The sequence below is a fragment of the Heterodontus francisci genome, chromosome 33 (assembly GCF_036365525.1).
Source record: "Heterodontus francisci isolate sHetFra1 chromosome 33, sHetFra1.hap1, whole genome shotgun sequence".
Taxonomy (NCBI): Eukaryota; Metazoa; Chordata; class Chondrichthyes; order Heterodontiformes; family Heterodontidae; genus Heterodontus; species Heterodontus francisci.
Window position 1 is genome coordinate 37,270,318 of NC_090403.1, and position 14,716 is coordinate 37,285,033.

The 14,716-nt window shown below is 38.5% G+C and overlaps 1 protein-coding gene across 1 annotated transcript in view; it reads right to left on the reverse strand.

The window, feature by feature from the left end:
- Positions 1–2,434: 2,434 nt before the first annotated feature.
- Positions 2,435–14,716, reverse strand: part of LOC137348107 (collagen alpha-1(I) chain-like) — a 29,080-nt gene continuing 16,798 nt past the window's right edge. The window contains exons 34-53 of the mRNA XM_068013309.1: positions 13,350–13,403; positions 12,970–13,023; positions 11,842–11,895; positions 11,490–11,543; positions 11,046–11,153; positions 10,852–10,905; positions 9,536–9,589; positions 8,619–8,780; positions 7,869–7,976; positions 7,434–7,541; positions 6,367–6,420; positions 6,158–6,265; positions 5,741–5,794; positions 5,258–5,365; positions 5,097–5,150; positions 4,726–4,833; positions 4,343–4,622; positions 3,811–4,001; positions 3,364–3,609; positions 2,435–2,887 (exon numbers count right to left, since the gene is read on the reverse strand). Of these exons, the coding sequence (XP_067869410.1) occupies positions 2,741–2,887; positions 3,364–3,609; positions 3,811–4,001; positions 4,343–4,622; positions 4,726–4,833; positions 5,097–5,150; positions 5,258–5,365; positions 5,741–5,794; positions 6,158–6,265; positions 6,367–6,420; positions 7,434–7,541; positions 7,869–7,976; positions 8,619–8,780; positions 9,536–9,589; positions 10,852–10,905; positions 11,046–11,153; positions 11,490–11,543; positions 11,842–11,895; positions 12,970–13,023; positions 13,350–13,403 (2,160 nt within the window). The 3' untranslated portion in view covers positions 2,435–2,740. The remainder of the gene's footprint in view (positions 2,888–3,363; positions 3,610–3,810; positions 4,002–4,342; positions 4,623–4,725; positions 4,834–5,096; positions 5,151–5,257; positions 5,366–5,740; positions 5,795–6,157; positions 6,266–6,366; positions 6,421–7,433; positions 7,542–7,868; positions 7,977–8,618; positions 8,781–9,535; positions 9,590–10,851; positions 10,906–11,045; positions 11,154–11,489; positions 11,544–11,841; positions 11,896–12,969; positions 13,024–13,349; positions 13,404–14,716) is intronic.

The window sequence follows — 14,716 nt, forward strand, 5'->3', positions numbered from 1 at the left end:
GCAGATCAGGCTGCATCTGTGGAGAGATACAGAATTAACATTTCAGGTCAATGATCTTTAATCAGAAAAGTTCTGAGGCAAGTAAACATATTGGTGATGCAAACAGCTCAATCAACCAACTAAGAGATAAATGGGATCCTAATAATGGCATTCCTTCTTTAATGGATTGTCATATTTACCACCTCTGCTGTTAGATTAACACATTAAAGTATCTTGGGATGTAATATTCACAAACAAGCAGTTATTGAGAGATTATTGCTCAGCAATCACTCTTGATCCTTATAACCAATAGATGCCAAATGGCTGAAAAATGTCATCAATCCACAGTAAAAACAAATGCAATAAAAATGGGTTTGTCATGGTAGGAAGTACATACTGTATCTAATATGAACATGTGTTTGTGAAAGGGTTTGCAAGAATAATTTTCCTATTTCTATAAATCCAGTGAATTGATGTTGAAATTTATTCACTTACTCAAAGTACTGCATGCACTTCACTATTACTGATATATTATCAAACATCATACTCTCAGTGTGTCAGAACAATATTTGATTCAGGACCTGAAACAAAAAGCTGCAGTATGTCTACAGAAGAAAAAAAGTGACTATTTCTGAGGAAGCAAATTTCCCGTTAGCTTATAGTTCAAAGATTTTGTTAACCCATGTTCAATCGTGTGTGGTGGGAATAGAGTAAGAGATGCAGCAGAAATGTCAATGGCTGTAGCAATGAAAGAGGCAATGATCGGACAGGAGGCTGATCACTCAGCAAGGAGCTGGAAATGAAAGTCAGAGTGAGTAGAAACTCTGATGGGAAGAGGCAACATATGTGTCTGACAGGGACAAGTGGCTGCATTATGAACAAACAGAGCCCAAATTAGAGTTGGAGCTAGAGCATTGAGGTTTGATTTTCTACAGCAAACTTAGTGCTTTTCAGTGGAATGTTTTTTAAATGAAAATATTCTATTGTTTTAGATAATAATGTAGAATGGCACCGGGTAGTGTTGTCTCATGGTGAAACAGTTAAGCATTAAATGCCCTAGTGATGTTAGGGACATGCAAGACATAGAGGATCTCATAAGTTTGGGGTTGTTGGTAAAATGACTATTACAGAGGTATGTGTGGATATAACGCTTTGTTTTTCATACCAGAATTCATTTCAAAGTGACTTCAGCAACACCCCGGTGCTGTAAACTCACAAGTGAAAATAAACCTTTTAGTTTTGTTCTAGGGGGAAGCATGGAAAAACTATCATGATTTCATCACATCTTGCATAGAAGCCAATGCCAGCCAATGGTAAAAGTTGTGCAGCCTCCTTTTAGGTGTTTTTATATCTGTGGGAAACAAAAGGCAAGAATGTTTACAAAATTCGTGACGTGGCACCTACACAAAAAGAAAACTATTGTTCATTGTACTTTTTTTAATTGATCCATTCCCACCACTTGCTGTCTCTTGTGAATAGTATCAACATTCACTGATTCAGTACTGTGTAAGTTACTTTCCATTTGAAACATGTATTGGTTTTCTTATTTGACCGTTCAAGAATCTCTGAGTTCTCCTGAATAAAGGTTTTAACAATTTAAATTGATGCCATTCCTGAAGTATAGCTTTTCAAAATTTCCTGTTCTTAATGTTCTTTAAGGTATTATTTTCAGTATTATCAGTTATTTAATTTCTGTGATGTAAAAAAGGTTCTTCTGGATGAAATGAGTGATCCATTTAAAAACGGTACTAGGAGTTATGTGAATCAACTAATGAGTGAAGAATACATATTCACGAATATTTCTTGGATCATTTAACATGCTTTATTTCAGCATTCAAAATAATTAAAAACATCTCAAATTATTATACATATACAAAATAGGTACATATCCATGTACTTGCCCCAGAAATGTCTGCCTCTTTTTTCCCCTCTAAAGTAGAAAAAAAGGTGTATTGCCAAAAAAAAAAGCACAAAAAGGGCATTGAGATGATGAAACAGGAATGGCAAGGGAGAAAGGGATCCACATGCTTAACTTTGAAAAAGACAGGTAGTTTACGATGTTTCATTTGCACATAAAAGTTTTCTCCTAGTGTATAGACAGACACTTCTAAATAGCACCTCATTTGGAAGAGAAATTCACTGTATTCCTAGACAGGGAGGAATGTTTCTTAGCACCAGTCAAAGGTTCTTCAAGCTTTCTGTGCTGCACTGCTTCAAGAACCTAAGCATAAATAGCACCTTTCTTTTTATTTATTTTTTCTTAAAGCTGTGTAACCTGTCCCGGCACTTGTTTTTGATTCACTGTGGCTGGATAATACATTAGGTAACATTTTGTGTGAGGTAGCCCTATAAGTTTTGTACTGCAAGATGTGAGGATTTTAATCTTCTGCACTACAAAATAGGAAAGAACAGATTTTGATGCTTTCTCACCACATGTAGAAGGACAATAACAAGCTTTTGACATTTTTTCAAATTTATTTTGCCACCTGAAAATGGTACATACAATCTTTCAGTTTTTCTCTGCAGTGGTATATGGCAAAATGTCACCTGCAGTGATCTCTTAACTCCAGGGGGAGGTTTACACCTGACAAGTACTTTTTTCCTGTTGCCATAGAAACAGAGAACATAAAAAAGTGTCCTTGTAGTTGTTCCACCCGTCTTCGGGCCCGAAGTTTAAGCAAGTGGACCAGGGCTGTCGAATGATTTAGAATTCAATGCATAGAAAGTTTAGAGATGACTGCAAGTAAATTTCAAGTCCGTTTTACAAGAAGCAGACTGGGCCAATGTCAACACCAAATTCTTGATCAGCGCCACCAACGTCCATAGGTGCAATGTCAATAATAGGCAGTCTTGATGTTTTCGTTGTTTTGTATTCAATGACTGTTCTGCCCCATTCACCAGTATGTCTCTGTTGGGTTAAAAGAGCATTAACAGTCATTAATAATTCATGGAATTGCATGAAGCATCTGTCTCCTAGTTTATCATGTTCAATGTATTTTCACCTGGACAACCTATATAGAATCTGCTTGATTTGCATTTCATTTATTTCAAAAATGTGCATGCCTTCCATCCCACTAGATTAACACCCAGATGGTTCAAATGAAAATCTATCCTGTGCAATATCATGACTCAATTTGTAGGTAGCACCTCACAAAACATTAATTGCCTTTTATGGCTATGACTTAAGTAGTAGTTTAAAGAATACACATAATTTCATTTAAAATATTAAAATATGGAGATGAAAGTTGCCCTATAAGTTGAATTAGAACGCACTAATGCTACAGGCTACATTGTTAATAAACAATTTCAGAATATTCTTTGTGATTCTGTACTCCCACTCTCTGGATGTCGACATAAAAAGAGTCTTTAGCATTTCAAACTCACCGTGCAACCATCCTCAGCAACGCTGTATGTGAATCGACTGTTGCCTTCTGCTCTGATCTCAATTTCATTGGAACCTTGGAGCAATACAGCCTTCTTCAGGTTACCAGCGTCTTCGTCCATATAGGCAATGCTGTTCTTACAGTGGTATGTAATGTTCTGGGTTGCTTCAGAGGACATCAAGCGCAGGAAGGTAACCTGGATTGCAACGTCGCCAGCAAGGACACCATCATCACCACCATAGCCAAACTAAAAAATGAAAAATAAAGTTGTGTTATTCCTTAAAATGAAACTTACAGTTATTAATTTAAGAAAATATGTACATACGATTTTAAAGCATACTTCAAAGTAAGAAGATACTTTAAACTCATTGATAAGCGTTTTCAAGATTTGAAATGAAGTTTCAGTGGATAATCATTTGCATTTTTTTTAAAAAACAACTGTTCATACCTGGAAGCCGCCATCCATGTTCTCGCCAAACCAGACATGTTTCTTCTCCTTTGGATTCTTGGTTGTGTACCAGTTCTTCTGTGGGATGGACTGTGGGCTTGAGTAGACACAGGTCTCACCAGTTTCCATGTTACAGTATACACGGATGGCATCCAGAGTGCAGCCTTGGTTAGGATCGATCCAGTAATCACCTGTGTGATAAATGGTATATGTGTTTAGTGTTCCCTCACCATTTAACAAGAGTAGTTTCAGTCATGTTGTGGTGCTTCAAAACAACCTGATAAAGGTGAGATTTGATTGACCTAAAAGTTAACTCAGGATCTATGTATTAAGCTAACTTTAACCTTTTTTACAATTACATTTTGCTTTAATCAAAATACCAATTCTCTTCTCTATAAAAAATATTTTCTATGACAGCTTTGCATTTTGCTTGTGAATATGATAGTCCCTGCATTCAAATTTATTCTGTGGTTAATTTCAGTATTGTTTTTCTGCAATGTGGATATTTCTTGGTTTATGCGTTTAAGCTCACCGCTCTTCCATTCTGGGTGGCACATCTTCAGGTCACGGCAAGTACGGGCTGGGTTCTTTCTGGTACCCTCGGGGCTGCGGATGCTCTCAATCTGCTGGGTCAAGGATTTCAGTGTGGTGTCAATTTGAATGTCACGATCTCCAATAGCACCGGCATCATCTGCTCTGAAGTAGCGGAGTGGATCTGGGCCTTTGTCAGTTTGTGGTGATGCAAATTGGAAGTCAAATCCACCGTGAGATGGGCCAGGTGGGCCAGGAACACCAGGAGGTCCAGGTGGGCCCTGTACAGTGATTAAAATTGTAGTTAAGTAAAGGTGTCTTGAAGATGATGTTCATGTCCAATTTGCAAATACAAATGCTAACATTGGTAGAGATATTACTTACAACAGGACCAGAGTCACCATTACGACCACGAGGGCCAGGAGGACCAATAGGACCAGGCAGTCCACTGAGACCATCTTTACCGGGAGTACCAGCTGGGCCAGCAGGACCCTAGAAGGAAAGAAAACATATTAGCAAATGGAACCAGTGGCAGTTTCATCATGATATTCATATTCTCCCTAACATTAAAGAAAAAAATCTAATCAGTTGGTACAAGTGATTAGAGATCATGTTACACATTCCAGACTTTACCGTTTTAGTTTTAAATTCTTCATTCTATTAAAAATAACTATATTTAAATACAGTAATATGTATGAAAAGATTAATGTAATTGAAAAGTGACATCTCTTTTATTCAATGAAGAATATACTTACACGTGGGCCACCAGCACCAGCAGGACCAGAAGGACCTTGTTCACCAGGGGGACCCTGTTCGGTTACAGAAAATATTTAAATATTGAAATGCTATCACAGGGCAATAATAATTTGACAAATAGGAAATAAAAAAAGTTCTGTCATGAAAGTGGATAACTTACAGGAGGACCAGGCTGACCTTGACCACCAGTGAAACCTCTGTGGCCTTTGATGCCCCTTTGGCCAGCCTCACCAGCTTCACCTCTATCACCACGGGGACCAACTGTACCCTAAGTGAAAAGAAGCTCATTTTAGTTACTGATAGTTTGCATTTCACTATTTACAATTTTGGAATGCTACAAAATCCCTGCTTTACTTGGGCTAATAATTCCTATGCTTTTTTCACAAATTAAACTAAAGACATTTCTTATGATGACACTTATGCATTTTGGTTTAGCTACTTTATTTTCATGATTCCATTGATTGGTTAATAAAAAACCCAAGAAGAAATTATTAGCTTAACTATGCTTACATCTAAACTATACAATATCTAATTCATGTAAATACACCTGTGAAAATGTTTGCTGAGAATTTCCATCATCAACTCTGAAACAGAGTTTGAGTCTACTAAGCAAAGATCATTCTAAAAAGCAAAGGTTACTTACTACAGGGCCACGAGGACCCATTGGGCCAGCAGGACCAGCTGGGCCAGCAGAACCCTGAAGAACAGAAAAAAAATAAAATGTAAACATAATTTTCAAATTAATACATTACATCAAGATCAGTACATTTTGAAGATGAATTTGAATTATAACTTCAGTTACATTTCATGTTATAAATGGTACATGTTTAATGGCTTAACAGCATTAAATTCAAAATTAATATTGGAAATTGAACAAATAACTATGTGGAATTAGCAGTCATTCATTTTGCGTGACATTACTGATATTTAACTGCGTCATATTTTAATCTGAATAAATGTCTAATGTTGCAAGGATCTGCAGTTTTTTTTTATATTGAAAGCATTTGTCTACAGTGGAAATGTTTAAGTAAAAATATTGAAACAAAAAAAGCATAATTACTGGTTCACCACGATCGCCATTCTTGCCAGCAGGACCAACTGGGCCAGGAGCACCAGGGGCACCAGGAGCACCGGGAGCACCAGCTATACCAGACTCACCACGATCACCCTAAAAATGAATAAAATACTTGTTCTAATACCATTATTTAAAAACAATTCATTGGATTTACTAATAATATTTGGGAGCTTGAAATGTAGAAAGCTACTAACCTTAGGACCAGGAGCACCATCACGGCCAGGAGCACCTTCAGCTCCAGGAGCACCCTGAAAGACGTTATAAATATAAATATATGAATAATCTGAAAGTTTGACATTAAAACATATCAATCTTACTCCTTTCACCAACACTTTCAGGATGCATTTAGTCTACAACTGCAGTGTTGGTGCAAAGAGATTTTGCTTCACACAGATGTAGCAGTTATAATGTGAATGCAGCTTAAATCAAGAGCCAGGACCCAATCTGATACCAGAGTTAAAGTGGGACGAGATTCCCTAGAGGAAAAGATCTTACTCCAATGTGATTCAGAATGAGCTTGAGTCTTAATAGCCAATTGGCATTGGCACTACACTTGTTTAGTGCCATTGTGAAATTGGAGCCACTTTACCCCAATACTAAACTTGCAGAGTTATCACAGGAATTTGCAGCCATTTATTCTGCAATTTCTGACAAAGTTACAACAGGAGTTTGGAAGACCCCCGGCTCTCCCATGGAAATTCTAGGCAGAAGTTAAATGAACCCTCAAAAAAGTTATTTTTACTTTTAAAAGGAGCTGCAACAAGAAATCCTATAGGGAGTTCAGAAGAAACTTCTTTAGATAGAGTGGTGAGAATGTGGAACTCGCTACCCCAGGGAGTGGTTGAAGCAAATAGTATAGATGCTTTAAAGAGGAGCTAGACTAGCGTATGAGGAAGAAGGGAATAGAAGGTTACAATGATGGATTTAGATAAGGGAAGATGGGAGGAGGCTTGAGTGAGGCATAAATGCCAACATGGACTGATTGAGCTGAATGGCCTGTTTCTATGTTGTATATCCTATGTAATTTTGTTCAGGAGCATTAGGTGCTCAATTCTATATACAGAAAAATGTGGGGTATAATCTTATCTTATGTATATGCATTTTGAATGAAATTCTTTGTTCTGTTATTTTAACAAAGGAGAGGAGAGAAAGGAATTTCTTGGAAAAGTGCTAATGTGTTCATATACCAGTGTTTGAGGACAGCATTAGTAACACAATTTTAAATCAATATTTCAAATAATTTAACTAGTAACATCCTTACTTCACGACCAGCTTCACCAGATGGGCCAGCTAGACCAGGAGGACCCATTGGGCCAGGGGGACCACGATCACCAGGTGCTCCAACTGGACCTTGTTTTCCAGAATCACCCTGAAAAGGTTAAAGAAAACAGTTTTACTTAGTGAACATAATGTCATAACTAAGACATGACTTATCACATTGCAAAGAAGAAAATAAATATTAAATGTATTCCTTATTGTCAGAAGAAAATCTTGACTCACAAGTATAATCACGAGTAAGCATTGATAAAGACAGCCTAAATGTTCTTACAGAAAACAATTATGGATCTTCTGTTGATTTTATCATAAAGAAGAGTTCTTAGATAGTTCAGGAACTTAAATGAGATGTAACATATTGCATTGACTATATACTGTATGAGCAACATTACAGAAAAAAAGTTATTGCTCTGGAACTTACGGTTTTGCCTGGGAGACCCATGCTACCACGTTCGCCTCTCATTCCATTCAAACCAACAATACCACGTTGACCAGTAATACCTTGAGGTCCAGGGAGACCAGGTGCACCCTATGAGAGGAAACAAATTTCATTGGAGAAGGTATATAAGAACTGGAACATACTGATCTCATTCTTTTTAACAGATTGTTTCCAAAAGTATTTATATTTAATGTCAGTAACTACTGGCTAATCATCTAAACATCTGAAAAGTAAAAGCACTTCTTCATTACCCAGTAAATATGATAAAGGTTAGTTGCACTATATTTGCAAATTTTATTCTTACATATTGGGAAAAATGGGGTAAAACAAGTTACAGTGTTTGTTAAGGGATTAAAAAGCTTTGGCTTTTAATAATATATGGGGTGGGAAATTCAATTTCGGAAGAGGGACAAAGCAGATGGTAGTGGATTGATTGGTCGCCCATCACGAACACCATCTGATTTTCCTTATCATTAACTTCAATGGAAAAGAAAGACCGACTGGGCTGCATATTGAGTGGCCAACCCGCTACAGTCCATTTTGCACCACCGGAGAACTTGAATTTCACCCCCAGAATCTCTTTCTACTTTGCAGTTTTACATTACTATGCTGATTTTCAAATGATAGTTATGGGGAGAAATTTTCAAGAAACCATTTAACAGAGGAAATTGAAATTTAGTGCTCAGAAAGTATTCATTTCAAGTCTGGCTGGTTTAAGCCAAACAAACTTACAGCAGGACCATCAGATCCGGGAGAACCCTTTTCGCCAGAGGGGCCAGGAGGACCAGCAACACCAGGTTCACCAGGACGACCAGCAGGACCAGTTTCACCACGTATACCTTTGGCGCCTTCTTTTCCACCAGGGCCAGGAGGACCAGGAGGACCAGTATTTCCCTATAAATGAACACAACAGTTAAAGTGCATATGTCTAAATAACTATACTGATAGGAAATAAAATGTTTGGAAAATGTCCTTGCATTGCCAACTAATATTGCTAATATTTAGTAATGAGATTAATTTTTTTATTCATTTTCATGGGATGTGGGCATCACTGGCAAGGCCAGCATTTGTTGCCCATCCCTAATTGCTCTTGAGTTGGTGGTGGTGAGCCACCTTCTTGAACTGCTGCAGTCTATCGCTTTTCAACTTTTGTGTGGCGGTTTTGTACAACTCAATGGTTTGTTAGGCCATTTCAGAGGGCAGTTAAGAGTCAACCACATTGCTGTGGATCTGGAGTCACATGTAAGCCAGACCAGGTAAAGATGGCAGATTTCCTTCTCTAAAGGATATTAGTGAACCAGATGGATTTTTACAACAATTGATGGTAGTTTCGTCGTCACCATTACTGAGACTAGCTTTCAATTCCAGATGTTTAAAAATTAATTAATTGGATTTATCAATAGAATTTAAATTCTACCAGCTGCCATGGTGGGATTCAAACCCATGTCCCCAGGGCATTAGCCTGGGCCTCTGGATTACTAGCCCAATGGCATTACCACTACACCACCATCTCCTCCCTAAGATTATATTAATAGGTTAAATATCACAATTACATTTCACTGGATAAATATCCTACTTTATCATAATTTTGAATATAACAAATAAGCGTCTTAAGAAGTCATTTAAAAATATTTGAAAAATGTGCTTACGCTCGGGCCAGGTGGACCAACTCTGCCAGCAGAACCAGGGAAACCAGTAGCACCCTAAAACAAAATAGCAAATAATTACTACAATTAATTCTTTCCATTATATATATTATATATACATGTGCATGTAATGTGAAATTTCAATTCATGGTAAATACACTTTTATTCACAATTTGTAGCATTTATGCTTATTTGGGAAAATGTATTTAAAATAAACTATAGCAAACTAAACAGGTTTTTATGAATGTTTTCAGAATTATTTGATAAAGTGTAGTATTCTAATAGACATTTATTGTATGCAAATAATACTGGTGTATTTAAATTCAAATGTTTCACCTTCAAAACTGCTTTTACACTAGTACTTTTACAATTCACATTTCACCATGTTTTGGATCTGAGTTTACACTTCTAAATATACCTCACTTGTCCCATTGGTAGAATCATAGACCCATGAAAGATCTGAGTCCATGGCCCTAATTCTGCAGTCAGTGGCAAAGTAACAGCACTTGCTGCTGACCTCGAAGAAAGCTGCCCACAAAGATCTAGCGATCTTCGTAGGAGGGTTTCACCTTTTCAGACATCTTGTAAATCTGGTGCCAAATCGAGGGGATGTTTTGGCATGCAGCAACAGTGATGTCAGCAAGCAGCAAACTACATTTAAGTATTTACACACAGTAAACCAGGAAGTTAAAAGCACTTCATGTTCTTCACTTCTAATTTAAATTTTCATATAGCGAAATTTTTTTTAAAATTATGAGGATTTTTTTTACTATTATGGAGAAATTTGACATTTAATATGAAATTAGCTTCTCAGAGCCAGTGAGGGTGCATAGCAGTAATTATGAAGTCAGTATGCCATTAAAAACTCAGCACCCCTCATTCAACAAGATGTGATTTTTCAAGGGTTTTTACAATGAAACTCACAATGTAAGAGTGGAAGTTCTCATCAATTCATAAGATTTCCCATTGATTGCAGTCTAGGGGGCCTCAACTGTGCATCCTCTGGAGAAGCGCAGAATTACTGTCAGCAACTTCTGAATTTCCATACTAATCTGTGCATTTGGGGACTCCAAATGCTGCAGTCAGTTTCAGTGGAGTATTGATTGCAATTTTGCTGTCATTACTGCCGCATAACCAGGCCAGTATGTCGCCATGGCCAGGATAAAGGAAACTCAATTTAGTAGGGTAAATGCAGGGAGCTGGCTTAGTCAGTCTCCTGGAATCCAAAATGAAACAAGTACCTATGCCAATGGACTTGACAGAGTGGTATGAAGAGGATTTCAATAATTAGTTTGAAGTCGTTCAAAATATGAACTTACAGGTGGACCTGCAGCACCACGAGCACCTTTAGAACCAGGGGGACCAGTAGGACCCTGTGGAAATAGAAAAAAGTGGCCTTGTATTAGATAGAGACTTAGATTAAAATTTGGAGGAAAACGCAGTTTGCCCTTTTTAAGTTAAGAACACTGCTTTCATCTGAAAGCACCTTTGTGTTTTACTTATAGTTACTTACAGGTGGGCCAGCGATTCCAACTGCACCAATAGCACCTTGAGGACCAGGATCACCCTTTGCACCAGTATCTCCCTGTTCACCCTTAGCACCAGGTTGACCATCTGCACCCTATTAAGAAAGGAAAGACTATAAGCATTGATTACTTTCTAAACATTTTCATCTAGATAACACAAATGCTGTGTAAAATCTAACTAATATATATTGTCACCATCCTCTTAAGGGCCAAATGCAATAGTATATATCTTCAAAAACAGTTGCTACTCTCAATATGAAATAAGCTATAATAACTACATTACTTTTATATAGCCTGACATATGCTTAAAGATAGAATGATTATTTTTCAAAATCTACATTAAGACCATTCATGTACTATGTTCCATTTGCTAATAAACATCATGTACAAATCATATTTAACAATAAATATAAAAAGTTTACAATACTCACAGGAGGACCAGCAAAACCTGCAGGGCCAGGAGAACCAACTTCACCACGTTCACCCTGAGCAGCAAAGTAAAAGATCAGGTACATATATATCATCAATGAAGCTTCTTCAGTTTTGAGAAGACGAGTTAAAAATGACCTCAAAAAATTAAATAATGTAAGCACTGAAAAGACACAGAATTAAATTATGATAAAGCCTTGTAGGCAGTTGGCAGTGATTACAGAATTGTGGATGCTCAGCCTATGATTTTGCAATTCCCACCAGTTGCATGTTATACTGCTCGTAGGTCTAGGGGGTCTTTAAAAATTTACCCACAAATGTACGATAAATTTAAGTCATCTAAATTTTACTCACAGGAGCACCACGGGCACCAGTAGGACCAACAGGACCAGAAGGACCAGCTTCACCCTACAACCAATGGATACAAAAATAATTAAGATACCATACAATGTAACATTAAAATATTGAATTAATAGTTTGCATTTTGACATTTATTAATATAAACTACTAAAAATGTGATTTGGTTATAGTGGTGAAAAGTTATTCCATTGTGGTGTCTAGGTTGCCAATGATTTTGGCAAAGGAACGAAAACTCTCAGTAGACAACTAGGCCGGGATCTTGTTCTCCTCCCGACGTTAGGCTCTGTGGTGGGGAGGGAAGGCGGAAGATTGGAGTGGCAGTGGTCCGCCATGGAACCCGACGCCAGGAATGCTGGGCCTTATTTTTCTGGCGGCGGGGAAGCTCCGTGGCAGGCCCTCCATCGCTCTGTGACAGAATCCGACTTTACATATTTAAATTACCCGTTTGCATGAATTAAAATAAAAACTGGAGTGATCTCACCTACAGTTCTGGATCTTCAGCATGACGTGCGGCACTCATGCGCCTTCACTTTCCCATCCAGGGAAAGTTGGCGCCACCAAGGTGGGGAAGGGGGGAGCTCTGCATTTGTTATGTATGGTGGAGGGGGGTAAGGAGTGAACTCTGCATTTGTTGTGTAGGGGGTGGGGGTGGTGAAAGGGGTCAACTCTGCACTTTGTGTAATTGGGAGGGGGGGAATGGGGTCAACTCTGCAGTTTCTTCACAGGGCTGGCAGCCCTTTAAAAATGGTGCCAGCGCCTGCACAGAAACAGTTGCCGCTGTTCACGGCATCGCTGAGGCTGCTCCCATCACATGATTGGGGGTGCGGGGGGTGGGGGGGGGGGGGGTGGCCACCCTCCATATTTTAATGAGCCACCGGGTTCAAGATTGTGGCGGCGTGGCAGTGCACTTTGCTTGCGTGCCAGCTGCCATTTTTTACGCCTGCCGCTGCTTCCAGCAGCAGGAACACAAGATTCAGCCCCTAGTGTCAGTTTATGCATTAATTCTATATTGTACTTCACATATAGTACTATGTTGAGGATACATGGTGTATGACATTGAATGTCCAGTTCCTTTAAAAGCATTTTAACCATGAAATACTAAGCACCATTGAAAAATCGTACCTTCTCACCAGGAGCTCCAGAATGACCAGGTGGGCCAATTGCACCAGTCATGCCCTAAAAATGACCACATTTTGAAATTAATATCACAATTGTCAGTATCTTTTGGTTATACTGATATTTGGAAGAATACAGCAGAATGTAAATGTGACATATATATTGAATAATAGGATAAATTCATTGAACGCATGTTCGCAGTGGGAAAGTATGCTCAATGGGAGTGCAGGAAGGAGCCAGGGATTATAATATTATTGCGCTGGTTCTCCAGCCTGAAATCCCATTGATCACAGCTTCCCATTAAGTTTGGGAATTTACCCAAAGCTTTCAAACTTATATCAATGACCATAAACAGAATTTTTTCCAAAAAAAATATGATCACATACTCTCATTCCATCTTTGCCAGGAGCACCATCAATTCCCTTTGGTCCTGCTTCACCCTTTTGGAGAGAAAGAAAAGCAAGGCAAGTTGTTATTTTTAGCCACATAGGTACAATTAACAGGTAACAACAAGGTTTAAGAAGATAAGAAAATAGGAGCAGGAGTAGGTCATTTGGCCCCTCATGCTTGCTCCACCATACATGGCTGATCTGATTGTGGCCTCAACTCCACTTTCCTGCCTGACCTCATAACCCTTGACTCCCTTGTAGATCAAAAATCTGTTGAACTCAACCTAGGATATATTCAATGACCCAGCCTCCACTGCTCCCTGGGGCAGAGAATTCCAAAGATTAATGACCCTCTGAGAGAAGAAATTCCTCCCCATTTCCGTCTTAAGCGACGCCTTATTCTGAAACTGTGCCCCCTAGTTCTAAATTCCCCCACGAGGGAAAACATCCTTTTAGCATCTACCCCATCAAGCCCCCTCAGAATCTTACAGGTTTCATTAAGATAATTTCTTATTCTTCTAAACTTCAATGAGTATAGGCCCAACCTGCTCAAACTTTCCTCATAAGACAATGCCTTAAATCCAAGGAATCAACCTAGTGAACCTTCTCTGAAATGCCTCCAATGCAAGTATATCCCTCCTCAAATAAGGAAACCAAAACTGTACACAGTACTCTAAGCTGTAGTCTCACTAATGTCCTGTACAGTTATAGCTAGTCTTCCATACTTTTATACCCCATCCCCCTTGCAATAAAGGTCAAAGTTCCATTTTCTTTCCTAATTAATTGCTGTACCTGCATGCTAACTTTTTATGATTCATGTACGAAGACACCCAGGTGTACCGCAGCATTCTGTAGTCTCTCTTCACTTAAATATTTAGCCTTTCTATTCTTCCTACCGAATGGATCACCTCACACTTTTCCAAATTGTACTCCTTCTACCAAATATTTGCCTGCTCACTTAACCTATCTATATCCCTTTGCAGACTCTGTGTCCTCTTCACAACTTGCTTTCCCACCTATCTTTGTATCGTCAGCAAATCTGGCTGCAGTACACTCTGTCTCTTCATCAAAGTCATTAATATAGATAGTAAATAGTTGAGGCCCCAGCACTGCTCCCCATGGCACCCCACTACTTACAGAAAATGACCCATTTATCCCAACTCTCTGTTTCCTGTTAGTAAATTAATCCTCTATCCATGCTAATATATTACCCGCAACACCATGAGCCCTTTTCTTGTGTGGTAACCTTTTATGTGGCACCTTATCAAATGCCTTTTGAAAATCCAAACACACTACATCTATTGGTTGCCCTTTATCCAACCTGCTTGTTATATCCTCAAAGAACTCTAATAAATTTGTCAAAC